Consider the following 13,940-nt stretch of genomic DNA (forward strand, 5'->3'; position numbering starts at 1 on the left):
TTCATGTCTGCTGACTCGATTTTGTTGAAGGACCTCACCAAGCTAGCATTTATTCCTTACAGAGGTGGTAGTACAGACAGAGCACGTTCTTTACTCAACACTCCAGAGTCCTTGCAGAAAACTTTCAGACTACATGAAGAATAGCACAGGGTGAATGAACATACTAGAGTAGAAAGAATTTCTGTCTAATTCTTGATCATCTATTCTCAAGAATAAATGTATGGTTAGTCAATATTCTTAATCAATTGCTTGTCAGCAAAAATAGTTAGCAATAGAAAAAACAGTTTGAGAAAGCCTTTATAATGAAAATGTTGAGTGAATAAATTCAGGTTAGTGTTTACTATCAGTTAAATATAATAAGAGCTATGGAACACTTAAAAAAACCCACAAAAACAAAAACAAAAAAACCCCAAGCAAAAACAACACCCCACACCCATCCCAAATACCTCCAGGTCAACAACTGAAATTTAGAAAAAAAACACAGATTCTTCATGTCACACAGCAATAATAAAAAGGATAATAGAGCACAGCTTATATCTATTATGATCTAATATCTTTCATAGACTGTAATTCAGTCCTCTCTTCTAAGTCAACATCTGTGAAAAAGCTGTGATAACATAGTGCATTTTTTTTAATATTTATGTTCTATTCAAGAGAACCTTGGTTTGTGCACTCTGTTTAAGAGTTCACTGGGTCTATTATTTGTAAAAGAACAATTCAGAAAAGCCTGAAATCATCCTACTTGTGTTTCAGTGTTGTTAAAAAAAAAATACATATTTCAATTACAATAAATACATCAAGTCAGAATTTTGTAAATTATAAAACAAATAAATCTTTACTCAGAGCAAATTGTTCTTAACAATCATTCTCACAATACTTTATTTTGTGAAATAATAATCTTGTGCAAAACATTTGAGTAGCTTTCCAAATACCATTTGGAAAATTCGCCACACATTTGTGCTTCAGATATCTTTTTGAGGCATAAATGAAATATGTTCTTTATGCCAGTTCTAAATTAAACCTATTCCTTTACAATACAGGTTCCAGTCCAAGTCCTATACAAGTAAGAGTTTTTCAAAGGACCTAAACAGATGCAGAATCCAGCCCACAGTTCAGCAACCTAGTATGGTAGGACAAGGCCTGTACTGTGTTTGAAATATACATGTAAACCAATTACAGAATTGTTTTATTATTTTATAAACATGTGATAAAAGTTATTAAGATGAAAGTTTAAAACATTTTATAACAAAAAAAATGGGCATATTTATGAAACATACCTTTAGGTTACACAAAACATACCTTTAGGTGACAACGAGGTTTTAGATAAGTTTAAATGTTTCAGTCCCTTTGGAAGCTTGGCGAACTGAACACTTAAAGATGATACACCTGTTAGGAGAGCAAGAGAAAGCAGATGTTTTCAGTTTGCCCATGTGATCTCAGATTTTCCCAGCCATCCTGAGAGCGGTCAGCGATCACACTGGTGTCAAATGCACAGTGGCACAAACACTCTTACAGGAGGACAGCGATCTCTGTAGGGGTTGGCCCAAAATCATCCCATCTTTTTATGACCATAAAGTCTTTTAGAAACGACAGATGTAGTCAAGGTCCCTTCATTGCTAACCACTGAACATGAAGGGAACTTTGTTGTTAACTATTAGTGAGCCACTTTAAAGTAGTTTAAAAACTATGCAAGGCACACTTCCACTTTTGAGAAGAAAGGGATCAGAGAGAAGGTATTATACATGTCATACAGTCAGCACTTGGGAAGTCTGGAAGCTTAACAGTTCAGCCAAAAAATAACATAAGTTCAACCCCCCCCTGCACACACACACAGAGAATAAACCCCCAAAGTGGTAGTTCATGTGAAACTTCAAACCAATTTTTTTTTCTTTTAAAAGGAAGGGAGATCAAGGGTAGGGAGTCACTGGCTAATATATATGTGAGCTAACACTGCCCTCTTTTCTTGATATAACCCCTTTCTTTGTTAAATAAAGAAATTCAGAGGTTGTTCAAAGAACACCGGTATGTACTGGGCTGCTGAAATAGTACTGCGTAGTAGTATGTATTCCTTATAAAAGGAATGATACTACAGGTACAGTGGCTGAGGACTTGCTCTAAGAACTTGAAACCCTCCCCGAGCTATAATGGCCACTTACCTCACTTCATTACAGTATTCTGTAGACTACTGGCTTTTACACAGACTTGGAAATGCTACAATTGCTTGTGATCCAAAACAGTAAAAACATATTAGGATGCTGACATGGACCTGACTAACTCAGCACAGTTCCAACAAAAGAGAAAGAATACACTTTCCTTTTCATTAAAGCACTTTCTCAGTGTATTCAAGTTCCACATACCATAAATTTCATCCCTTCCATTTAAGAAAAAGATTGTATTTTTATTAAGAAAGCACATCCTAAGTAATAGTGGAGCCAATTTATGAAATATTTATTTTATTAAAGGAATAAATCAACATAGAAACTCAAGTCTGAGCATGAGGTGTGAAACGTAGTCCTCTAATAAATCACTTAGTAAGAAAAGGGAAAAGAGCATAACCTTTTACTTGTTCCAAAGCACAATTAAATAAAAAAGCTGAAACTGTTCTTCACAKAAGCAGACATGAAACAGTGCACTGCGTAGCACATCACAGACATATGTTTACTCTGCTTTTATCAGATGTTTTATCTATCATTAATAAAGAAAGAGCAGCTATGTATCAGATGTGCAATTTTTGTTGTAGAGTTTTTTAATGCACTCTGTAAAAGCATTTTGTGTATGCTGATGATAGGTGCAACTTCCATACAGCTCAAAGCAACATGACATACTTTATTTATACTGCCAAAATATTAGGCTGATGATGCCTTGGCATCGTTTACTTTAAAACACAGTGGCGATTAGATGTCTTCAAGAACTTTCTGCAAGAAAGCGTCAAGTCATATTTTTTTTTCTAAATCACTATGGAAAAAAAAAATGTTTTCAGCTCATCTAAAGTAGAGGGGAGTAGTCTTTATAAGGATGGCTGCAGAACATAAATTCTGTGGCTGACTGTTTAGTTTTGTTGAGCTGGTTCAGTTACTACATATAGTTTCAAAGTCAAGGTAAAGGTAAGTCATACAAGCAGCATCATTAAGCATATCACAAGTGTAATTTTTGTTGTGAAATGCTTTTTGTAAGGAGTGTAGCAAATAATTTTACTTTTCCACCCTTGCATCAAGCTAATAAATCCACTTATTACCCTAAGCGAGATGAAGGATTTTAACATCTTAGCAGCATACTGGTAAGAATCCACAGAGCTATAAAATGCAGAAATGAGGTGCAGAAAAGAAAAAGTACTTTGGGTCTCTCAGGCTCTAGAATGCTCTTTTTAAGCAGCCCATTCTTGCTGACCTTATAACAGAGACAGCAGCTGTAATGGCAGAAGACAACTTTGCTACATCCAGGTACACAGATTTGATTTTGAATATTTTAAGGCTTTTGTTTGTTTGTTTTGCATTATTTTTAACAAAATAATAGATGAAACAATGTTCCTAGTAAAGCTAAAGGCAAAATTTCCATCAGTTAAGCATGGCCAGATTTAAAAGCCAAGATTAGTAGTAGACTTTCCAGGTGTTAGTCTCACAAATGTTGGCAGTACCATTAAGGGAAGCCAATTACTAACTAACACACTATTCTCAGCACAAATTCATTTCATATAAGCACTGCTTTATCTTTTAACTAAAGTCAGATCCTAAGCCTTAGATAAACAGAATAGTCTTCTTGTATTATTGGAATATAGACAGTTGCATTACTGCAATAATATAATATTTTTACTTATGGGTACTCAATAATACACAATAGCTTGATTTCCCTCCCCCCAAACAATGGACAATAACATTCCCTGTAATTTACACAACTTTGTGTTATTTCCCTTATATTTGCAATATAATCTGATTAAACTCCCAGTCCTTGCAGAGGTGATATATCAAGACAGAAATGTTTTCCAAAATCCATACATTTCACATACATCTCCATTATGCCAGCTTTTACTTGTGAAATGCTTGCTGCCCTTTCAGTTTAATAAAGTCAAATCCAGCTTGCAGTCACTGACTAACAGATCACAGGACACGGAAGTATTTCAGTATTAAACTGAAAAACTGCAGTATTTGCACATTCCAATTATTGGTAATTTCTCTTTATTTAAGTACCTATGTAACTTAGCTAATTCTCTGATGGAAAGGCTTAACTGTAACTGCATATGTGACAGAAGAAATTGAGCTAATGAAAAAACCAAAACTACTAATTTCTGCAAGTTGTAGCTTCTACACTTCATTTTTATCTTGTATGTGGCTCCTTCAGAATGGTTTCAATCAATAGCTGTGTTGCAAAGAAAGCACCCACACTGATACATTAAAAAAGAAAAAAATGCCCTGGACTGTAGAATATCTACCAAGTGTTTTGGTTATTTGTTTTGTTTTCAAGAGAAAAAAATGGGCTTTTTAAAAATCTTTTATGACACACTTAATCTAAATGCACTTCTTTGAAAGCAGAATCAACAATATGCATAAAGTGACAGGCTTTTTTCAGCTCACGGCAATTCTTATACAACAGAAATCCTACTGTAATGCAGTTAGGCCTATGGCACATTTTGTAATAATGTTTTTCAGCAAAACAGTGGCTTTGACATGATATGGAGTTTTCCAGGAAGGGGGCAAGGTAGAATTAAAGCAATTAATCCCCCCCCAAATTTTTTTTTTGGGGGGGGGAATATTCTGAGTAGGTTAAAGATAAAAATATTTTCATATTTTCATCGGTTATTTCTAGTCAATAGGAAAAGAGATACAAAAGAGGAAGGGGAAAAAAAATTCTCATCTTTCCCCTTCACTGAAAAAGTGAGAAAGGAGACACACCTACAAAATTCTGTGTTATGAACAGCATTCTGAGTCAGTCAGATTCTAAACAAAATGAACAGCTTTTCCATTTTGAATCATGTCAGCAAAGAGACTGGAAAATTTTCCCCAAACAACCCAAATAAAACAAGAAAAGGTTCACTGAGTAAAATTCCTGTTTTTCTTTTGGCCCAACAGGAACACAAGATGGTCTGATCCCAAGAACACTGTGTGCTTGGAATGCATTAAGTGAGGCAAATGGAAATCTCACATGGGCAGTGCTGAAGGGTCAACTCCAGACTGAAAGAATGTAAGCTTATTTTAAAAATAAATGCCTTGGGTGAAAGGAGAGTAGACATGGGAATGGAATTGACTTGACTTGATATGTACTGAAATCACTCCTATCAGTGCCTAGTCTGAGAAAAGCAGAGCTGTTCAGCTTGTTTTCCTATCTTGTGGAGTCAACAGTACTTTTCTATAAAAGAATGCCAGATACTCCAGTATTACAGAACATTGCAATACCTATAGGGGCAAAGCACTGGCAATACTAAGGACTAGCACAAAGCTGAAAAAAGGAACAGCTGCAATGCACTTGGAAATATGTATAGAACTATGGTTGAAATAAAAAGGCAAAAACATCAGGAAAATACAATCCAAGCAACAAAGTTGTCTCACACTTCATCCTCAAATTGATTATATTGTGTTAAAAAAAAACCCAAAACAACTATTTTATTTCCTTTCTAGCCTGAAACATTCATGGAGTTCTATCTCCCTTTAAAAGAAACCCTTATGAAAATGTAATGAAATCTAATGAAAACCATGGTTGCTTTAAGACATTTGAATACTTCTTGACAAGCTAATGGATATGCATAAATCAAAATGAATAGCAATTCTTAGTCATTTGTAAACAACAGATATTTACAATGGTATTACACCCAGAACAATAGTTTATTATTCAGACAAAGCTGAATGGAGCAGCAGTAATCCCCCTATTATATTTGTAGAAAAAGAAAAATGCAAATGTTACCGTACCTCTGTCTTCAAGTGGATTGCTAGCAAGGTTAATCGTATGGAGTCCTGAACTGGGATTATGGGCTAGGGCACTGGCTAGTTTCTGTGCAAAATCTCTGCAAGAAAAGAATAGAGAGGGGGAAAGAGTTCTGTTATCTCCTGAATCAACAGCACATTCAGAGGCTTAAAAGTGTCAAGGGATTACTAGACAAAAGTGGCCAATTTATCCCACTGCAAAGCAGAAATGATTCTTCACAGTTTTAAACAACGCTTATCCTGCTGATCTGGTATCTTGCAACAGCAGGTTATTTTTTTATTTATTTTTTCTGTCATCTAAGAGACTGAAGAGCACTCAATCAAAGCTTAAAGTACTTTTTATAAAGATCTAAAGATACAATAAAACAGGAGTAACGCAGAATAACTTAAAATGTGAGCATGTCTTTCACCTCCTGCCATGCCACAAGGGGTGGGATCTACATATAGCAACTCGTGTACCACTATTCCTTCACTCACAAGCCAAACCCCTCACTTGCAGCAGCCTTCAACCAACGATCACTCAAATGGATGAGCATTGCAGCATACCCAGAAGGTCAAAATCAAACAGAAGCATTTCTGACCTTGTAAAACAGCAGGAATAGCTCTCTCACGGACCAGCAGCACACTGATGAACTTCTCGTTGTTTGCTTCTTTTTACAATGAGGAGCATTACAGATATGCAATTAGCTGATCATGCCCCAGGAGAGAGACTATGGTATATCAGTTGTATAATGCCCACAACAGCCAGGCCAGGTAGCACAGACAGTTTTGCACTGACTTTTAATAACTATTGCAGGTAGCTGTGATAGCCGTGGCAGCTACCCACTCTGTCCCAAACCCTCTTGAAAGGCAAGGGGACYTGGCCCTGTCTAAGAAGTGTTTTGCTGCAGCCAGACTACCACCACTCATGGTACTGAGTTCAAAGCCAGGTTTGGTCTTCCTACATGACCACACTGCCAGGCTGTGGTGGAGACATATTTCATGTCTTGAGTCACAAGGCTGTTGGCTATCACTGGCTCTAAAACAACTCCTCAAACCTGTCCTTGGATATACTGGGAAGATTTTACCTATTAAGGAACTAATCCTACCGTGTACTTTTGTTAAACTGAATATATAACTTTGATGTTCTTACTGTACTTAAGCTATTTACTAAGGTAAATAACAAAAATATCCCGTGAGCTTCCTTCACACAGCTTCCTTCTCTCTTTGCCTTGCAGTAGAAATGTCCTGTAGCCCAGTGTTAGAGAACTAATGGCTACACTGCTAAAAGAGTCGTGATTAACACTGGCCCATTTTCTTTGGGGCAGATCCTGCCCACCATACAAGTGATCAGTGTGTGTGCTGAGAACTGCAGTGGAAGTAGCATCCTTTTCCCAGACTCTGGAAAGAGTGGAATCTGGACAGCAATAGCTACAACAGCTTTTGGCCATCTGTTAGCTTGCAAGGTGTACTTGGGTACAGAGATGTTCCTGGAAAGTTTAGTTTTCCTTTGGAATCCCATTTCCTCAGAGAGTCTACTGGGGATGGAATATGCTCCAGTGCTGCACATGCATGATGATGGGCTGCCTTTAGGACAAGTGTATTCTCTTCCTAAAATACAAGTAGCGTGTGAATACAAACACTCAACAAAAAGAAATTCTGGTCTTGAATCAGTACAATCTGACAGGCCTCAGGATGTTCTGCTTTGCTGCCAGCTGCTGCTGCAGAAGAGTACACATCTCTTGTAGGTCATCTGTGGATACCCTCCAGCATTTCAAATGGCACTAGATACCTATGCTTAAGCAAATAAATCAAGCCCCTTAGGTCCCATCAAAGAATATGAGGTTTTGAGTTTTAAAAAACCCTTCTTCACAGGGAGTCTCTCCCTTTTCCTTTATCCCTAAGAGATTGTCATTACATTATTTGGCCTACATCTCCAGGCTTGTTTGCAAACTCTGCCCCAGCTTTTGCCACCAACTTAAGCCGTGTTACCAGAACTTCTGGACAACTAGAGTGTGCGTAAACTATTTAGCAGAGGCACAGTAAATCCACTGCCACCAGTAAGAATTGGATTACCTGCGTAGGGGCACAGGGCTCCAAGGCTCACTTTGGAAAAACTGACACAACTTCCCCACTCCCTGAGCAGCTTCTGCCTGAGACTGAGGCACCTGAGCTCTGCTCCCTGGGTGACTTCCCTCCTCCTCCTCTTTGCCTGCCCATTTTTTCAGTCCTAAAATTTATAGTTTGGTTGGCAGCACACTTTAGCCACAGAGCACACAAGCGTAAGCCTGACTTTCTAAAAAGCAGCAATCCCATTCTGCACGTACTGCATATCCGCACTTGCGTGTACTGAGGACATTCAGGGTTGGAGGTAAAGCCTAAGAAAGGTTCAGTATAACTAAATATACAGCAGAATAAGGATATTTCACCAACGGTAAGAATAGCACAGATCTGAAAATCTCAGACAAACAAAACAATTCCTCAAGATCTGTCTAAATGACATCTTTGCAACAGAAAAAGGAGGACATGCATGGAAGGAACTAATGTGTAGTTCTCTCAAGTCTAGGGATATTCAGAGCTCATCCAGCAAAGTACAATGAGATGAGACTCCACTGTCAAAGGTCTTCCCCATATCATTACTGGGCGCTTCTGTTGCTTCTCTGTTGTAGTGGCTGTTCCCTGCCAGCTGCCCTGCAGGGCTGCAGTGGCCAGTGCAGACAGCAGTAGGGACATTCTGTCAGACTGCAGAGAACATGTCAGTGCAAGAAACAGGCCGTTTTCGCCAGCTCCTGCAAACGAGCCTTTACAGACTGCAGCATTCATCTTAGAATTTTCTTGAAGACAAATATTCTGGTGATCACACACTCCCACTTCCTTCCTCTAAAACAATCAAGCGATGTAACTCTTTTTCAGCTCATTTGTTCAGGTTCTCCTGGACTATTCCCCTTTCTCTGAAATTTGGATATCACTGACCTCAATTACCATGCCAGTAATAATCAAAACATCAGTATCCACTTTATGCATTAAAGCCATCCAAAATAATCTAGACTGCACCCTTTATGCCTGTTAAAGAAATAGCAATGGGGATAAACCTTCAAGAACATCTAAACTGGCACAAATCCCATCAGACAGGGAGTTCCATTTGACAGCCTGTTTTCTCCAATAGCAAGTCCACACTTCCCTGGACCTGGGTCCTGACTCCTACCACTACTACTATTTTCTTTCCCCTCAGCTGGGAGGATGACAATTGCTTATGGGGCCATGTCCCAAACCAAATCACAGCAATGAGTGGCTGGAAGCAGAAAAGGGTGGAAGCATCTTAAACTGACTCTGCTGCAGGAGGAAACAGGATCTTGCAACAGCTTGGGTGTTTCTGAAAGCATTGCTCTTACTAGTTCTTTCCCAACTCTGGTCTAGCAGTCTGTCACAGCTCATTAAAAATGACTGGTCTATAAGCTATGTGAAGGCAAGACATCCAGTAACAATAGGATTTCTTCCTAGCAAGCAGATATGGTAACTTGTAAAATTAACAAATGCATCCTTGACAAGAACAGACAATCCTGATGGGAGAAGAGACACACTAAGGCAACACAACAAATACTATGTATGTAAATGGTGGCATGAAAACCAAAATCTCCAGTTGTTATATCTGTCAAGTCCTATTAAAACTGAAACGAATTCCAACTGAGACAAGCTAATGAAGGCAATGTGCAAAGGTATATCTTTTAATATTCATGATTATCACTGTGTTTCATAGCACACAGTGCAAGAAAAATGAGATAAAATCAGGCACTTGTGTTTGAATGACATCTGTTAAGAGCAATGCATGGTGATCAGGAGGTTTAGGGGTAATCCCAAACTCCATCACAAATTTCCTGGGTAATTTTGGCAGTTTGCTTTTAAAGGCATTCTAGTGCAAAACCCATGGTGGGGCGCGGGGTGGGTGGGGGAAGAACCAAACAACTGGAGAGGAGACAAAAGAAAGCACACCACTTAATTTTCCTATGCTTGTTTCCCTTCTGTACTCCCCCCCCCCCAGTATAGTGATCTCCTCCCACCTTTCTGCTTCTTTGCTTATTAAATATGAAAATTCACTGGCACTAGACTTTGCATCTTGTCTACATGGTCTTGGTTGCTGCTGTAATACTAAAACAAGCTACAAATACTTCCAAATGGGCTAGTTTATAACTTGAACTTTGCCTCTATTTCCTATGAGGAAAAAAAGCAAATACCTAGTAACAATCATTTACTGTATTTAAAACTTACGCAAGAACTAAACTGCAAGGCTTTCCTCTACATACCATTCTTTTAAGGCTAGGGCAAGGGGTTAAACTTATTAATCTATTTTCTTGCTTCTTAAAGTAACTAATGTTGAAGTACTATTTTATTTGAGCAGGCTGCAATCCCCAATAAAATAAAAACAGCTATCTAGAAAATGAAACTGTAATCTGTTATCCAAGGTGGAATAACATGCTGTTTAACAAAAAGGTTTAACACTGTTTTCTAAGCAATGAAAGGTTTTCATACCAGCACTGGTAAGCATATTTGGAGAGGAACAGTGCAGGCTGATTCAGGGTTTATACTTCTATCCAACCCATTTCTGCTTCACTTAACCCAACTCTTCAGGCAGGATTTTAAAAAACATCAGTTTAAAGGGACTTCTTGTGCATAAGGAACCTCTGAGAAACCTGACCACAAGCTCCTCAAAACAAGGTACACATTGGGCATGAGCTTTTTTAATGCTTATTCTAGTTAACATATATCATACATCCTTTCCAGTGGAAGTAAGCAGTTACTAATGCAACATTTTGAAGAAATTACTTACGTTCTAAGCCCGGCATTCTCTAATACCAGCTCTTCCAATCGATTGGACCTACTCACCACTCGCAGAATCTGCTCACAGACATCAGTGGACTGCCACAGAAAAGACAGAACAATATTAAAGAACACAAACACAGAACATCATAACAGGATCCAGGCCATGACCAGTTTCTAGTCACACATAAATAATAAATAAGGATACCAGGAACATCCCTGAGGGAGTCAGATGGCAACAGAGGACATCTAGAAAAGATTCAGAGAGAAGCAAGAGGCAGACTAAAAGTGAGTCATTTAAGAAACAGGCCATCTAATCATAAGGGGCAGAATTTCTATAATGATAGTAAAAAAGAAAAAAAACAAACCTCATCATTCAGAAAAATCACTCATTTAATTTTTAAAGAAATCTTGTTCATATCCATGCTATACCATTAGAAGAAAGTGGCAAGTAATGCAATGGGGAATAAAGCCTAAACAGGAATGACAGCTAAACACAAACATGGATGCCATAATGCAGAAAAAAAWATATATATATCCCCAGGAGCAACAACAGTTTAGCTATGGGTCCTCCAAAGATTGCTTAAGGACTAGAGAGTCAGTTTTATGTACTTTAGTATGAATTCTCCTAACCTACATAGAACTATAACACATCTTACGATCTGCGCTGTTGTCAGATTCTGTAAGTTGCACGGACATTTGCAAGTACCATGAACAAAACATGGTAACAAAATTGTTTGTTTGTTGTGTTCCGTCAAGAAGAGAGACAAAGCCTCAATGATTCAAAAGCTATACAGTGAACTCAAAATCTCATTACCTTTTACTATAATATTTTATTTTGCTTCTGAATTTGTCTATATTCCCAGCACACACTAACTAACATTCATGCAGAATCTAAAGCTGAACTCCAGTCATGATCATTAAGTGCTGAAATTAGTCGAAATTATYCATGTTTAAAAATGACAAAGTGACATTCATACTCGGGACATCTCTGTTTCTAATGACAGGCTGACACTTTTTAGGTTTTTTTTTGGGGGGGTGGAATTAAACTAATTGAATCTCCTAAAAAGAAGGAGAAAAAAAGACCCTCTAACACACACACAAAATTCTTATTATTCGTTTACACAGTAGGGATCACAATTTTGTCTAAATTGCGTCAACTCACCTACCTCTCCAATTCTCTCTTTACCTTCAGAGCATTCTTACAATGCTTCTACAGCAGTGTGTTTGTAAATGGAAAGTTTCATGCATTATGAAAACACTACAGATGCTGTCTATCAGAGACAACGTCAGAGGGGGCCCCATAAAGCACAATGCACTCTATGACTTATGGATATGTGTGACCTCATATTGACCCTCAGTACTCTTCCTATGGCATGGATTTACTGTCCAATAATTTATATTTTCACGATACTCTTGACTGAAAATGGAATGCATGGAAGGTGAAGATTTGTTTTAACAAACTGGTGCGTTTCCAAGATTGGCAAAGTTTACTTGTTTGAATAAAACTCTTCCACATAAAAGTTACTAAAAATTCCCCAAATTTCCATGAAAAAATATCTCAAATGGATAATACAGCCAGTTCTTGTTCTAGGCAAACTACACTGACTAGTCATCTAGCTAAGTATACTATCTTTCTTAAATTTTGAATTTGAAGCAGAAGCTGATAATTTTATTGTACCTTTTCACAATGGTGATTTTAGCAAAGAACTACAAAAAGATTAAAAATACCCTCAGTTTCACTCCATGTACAATTTTAAGCACGGTCTCCCAGCATGAAAGAAAAAAGTATTCTGCCTCCTCTTCTGTCAASAGTCACATAAGCTAGTATCTACTGATTTTCGTGGGAAATGATAGCTTAGGAATGCAATGAGCACATTTTTATATCAAGCGACTCTTATCCTTCATTTTTAAGGAGAAAGCTTCTGGATGCAAGTGTGAAAACAGCTTCCCAAACCACTAATTCCGCCCGTGTCTATTAACTTTCAAGCTTAGTAGAAATAATATATTTTGATATATTAAAAAAGCCACCTTATTACTGATTTTCTTAACACTTTATTAAGTAGTCTATCTTGCTTAGATCTGTCCCCTTTTGCTTTTCAAAAAGAACACTGTTGTGGAAGAATATCACTGTCACACATCACTACATACTTTAAGGGATTAGTTTCAGACAACTGAGAGAAAAATTCATCAAGATGAAATGAAAGTTAAGAGAAAAGTCTGTTCCATATTGTGAGAAAAAACAGAATCCTGATATTTTCTCACAACTCCAAAAAGCAATAGAGATTTCAGGCTGCTTTGAARGTAGTTTCCTATTTAGTCACCTAACGCTGTTTGAGAGAACCAGCAACACTTAATGAAGTAGCTTTATGTGGCACCTTTATCTCTAAATAAGCTTTTCAAACTTTATTCACATGAAATTTTGGCAAGACCTCAAACTGACTCTCAGCAGTGTTCTTATGGCATGAATTAACTGTCCAACCATTCAACCTCATATGATTAATGGAAAAATAATTTTCAATAGACTGTCCAGTTTTACTTCCCTAAAGAAGTTCACCTTCTTGAAAAACATGAATGCATACCCTAAAACACAGCAAAGCCTGGAAAGAGCAGGCATATCATTTCAATTTATTACTTACTAATTTCAGATCCTTGGAGGACAGCTTTGTAAACCACTGATTGTACTCCAGAGCAGCAACTATAGGTATTAAGTCTCTAGAAAAAGAAGAATACTTTTACACACTTTTCATATAACTGTCAGTTTTGGTTACTGGAAAAAAAAAAAAAAAACAACTCTTAAACCTTCTTCCATATCTAATTCACTCCACTTTTGCAATGCTAATGAACTATCATCACCATTACAGAAAACTCTGCATTCTAAAAAAAAGAAAAAGAGCACCATGAGCAGCTGTGTATCTTGCCTGTATTTTAATACAGATTTTTGACTGGCCAACTGACATCCATTCTAGCATGAATTTTTAAACCAGGAATTTGTCTAGGCTGCCATTCCTATTCTCAGCATTACTTTTTCTTCAGCCTGTGACATATTTAAGCTTCTTAATCACCTCTAATTATAATTGAGCATGACGCTAAAAAGCTTTTTGGCACTCTGATGATTTAATATAATTCCATGACTGAATGCTTCTAGAGAACATCTCCTTGTCTCATCTCTATAGTTATATTCCCTCAGGAACCAGGAAACCTGCAAAAGGATAATGCGACATTCAGCATAAA

The 13,940-nt window shown here is 37.5% G+C and overlaps 1 protein-coding gene across 1 annotated transcript in view; it reads right to left on the minus strand.

Moving 5' to 3' along the window:
* CARMIL1 (capping protein regulator and myosin 1 linker 1) overlaps positions 1-13,940 on the minus strand; it is a 200,560-nt gene that overhangs the window by 88,579 nt on the left and 98,041 nt on the right. The window contains exons 9-12 of the mRNA XM_026079768.1: positions 13,346-13,421; positions 10,717-10,805; positions 5,898-5,992; positions 1,300-1,386 (exon numbers count right to left, since the gene is read on the minus strand). Of these exons, the coding sequence (XP_025935553.1) occupies positions 1,300-1,386; positions 5,898-5,992; positions 10,717-10,805; positions 13,346-13,421 (347 nt within the window). The remainder of the gene's footprint in view (positions 1-1,299; positions 1,387-5,897; positions 5,993-10,716; positions 10,806-13,345; positions 13,422-13,940) is intronic.

The sequence above is a fragment of the Apteryx rowi genome, unplaced genomic scaffold, assembly GCF_003343035.1.
Source record: "Apteryx rowi isolate R43461 unplaced genomic scaffold, aptRow1 scaffold_50, whole genome shotgun sequence".
In the NCBI taxonomy this organism is placed as follows: domain Eukaryota; kingdom Metazoa; phylum Chordata; class Aves; order Apterygiformes; family Apterygidae; genus Apteryx; species Apteryx rowi.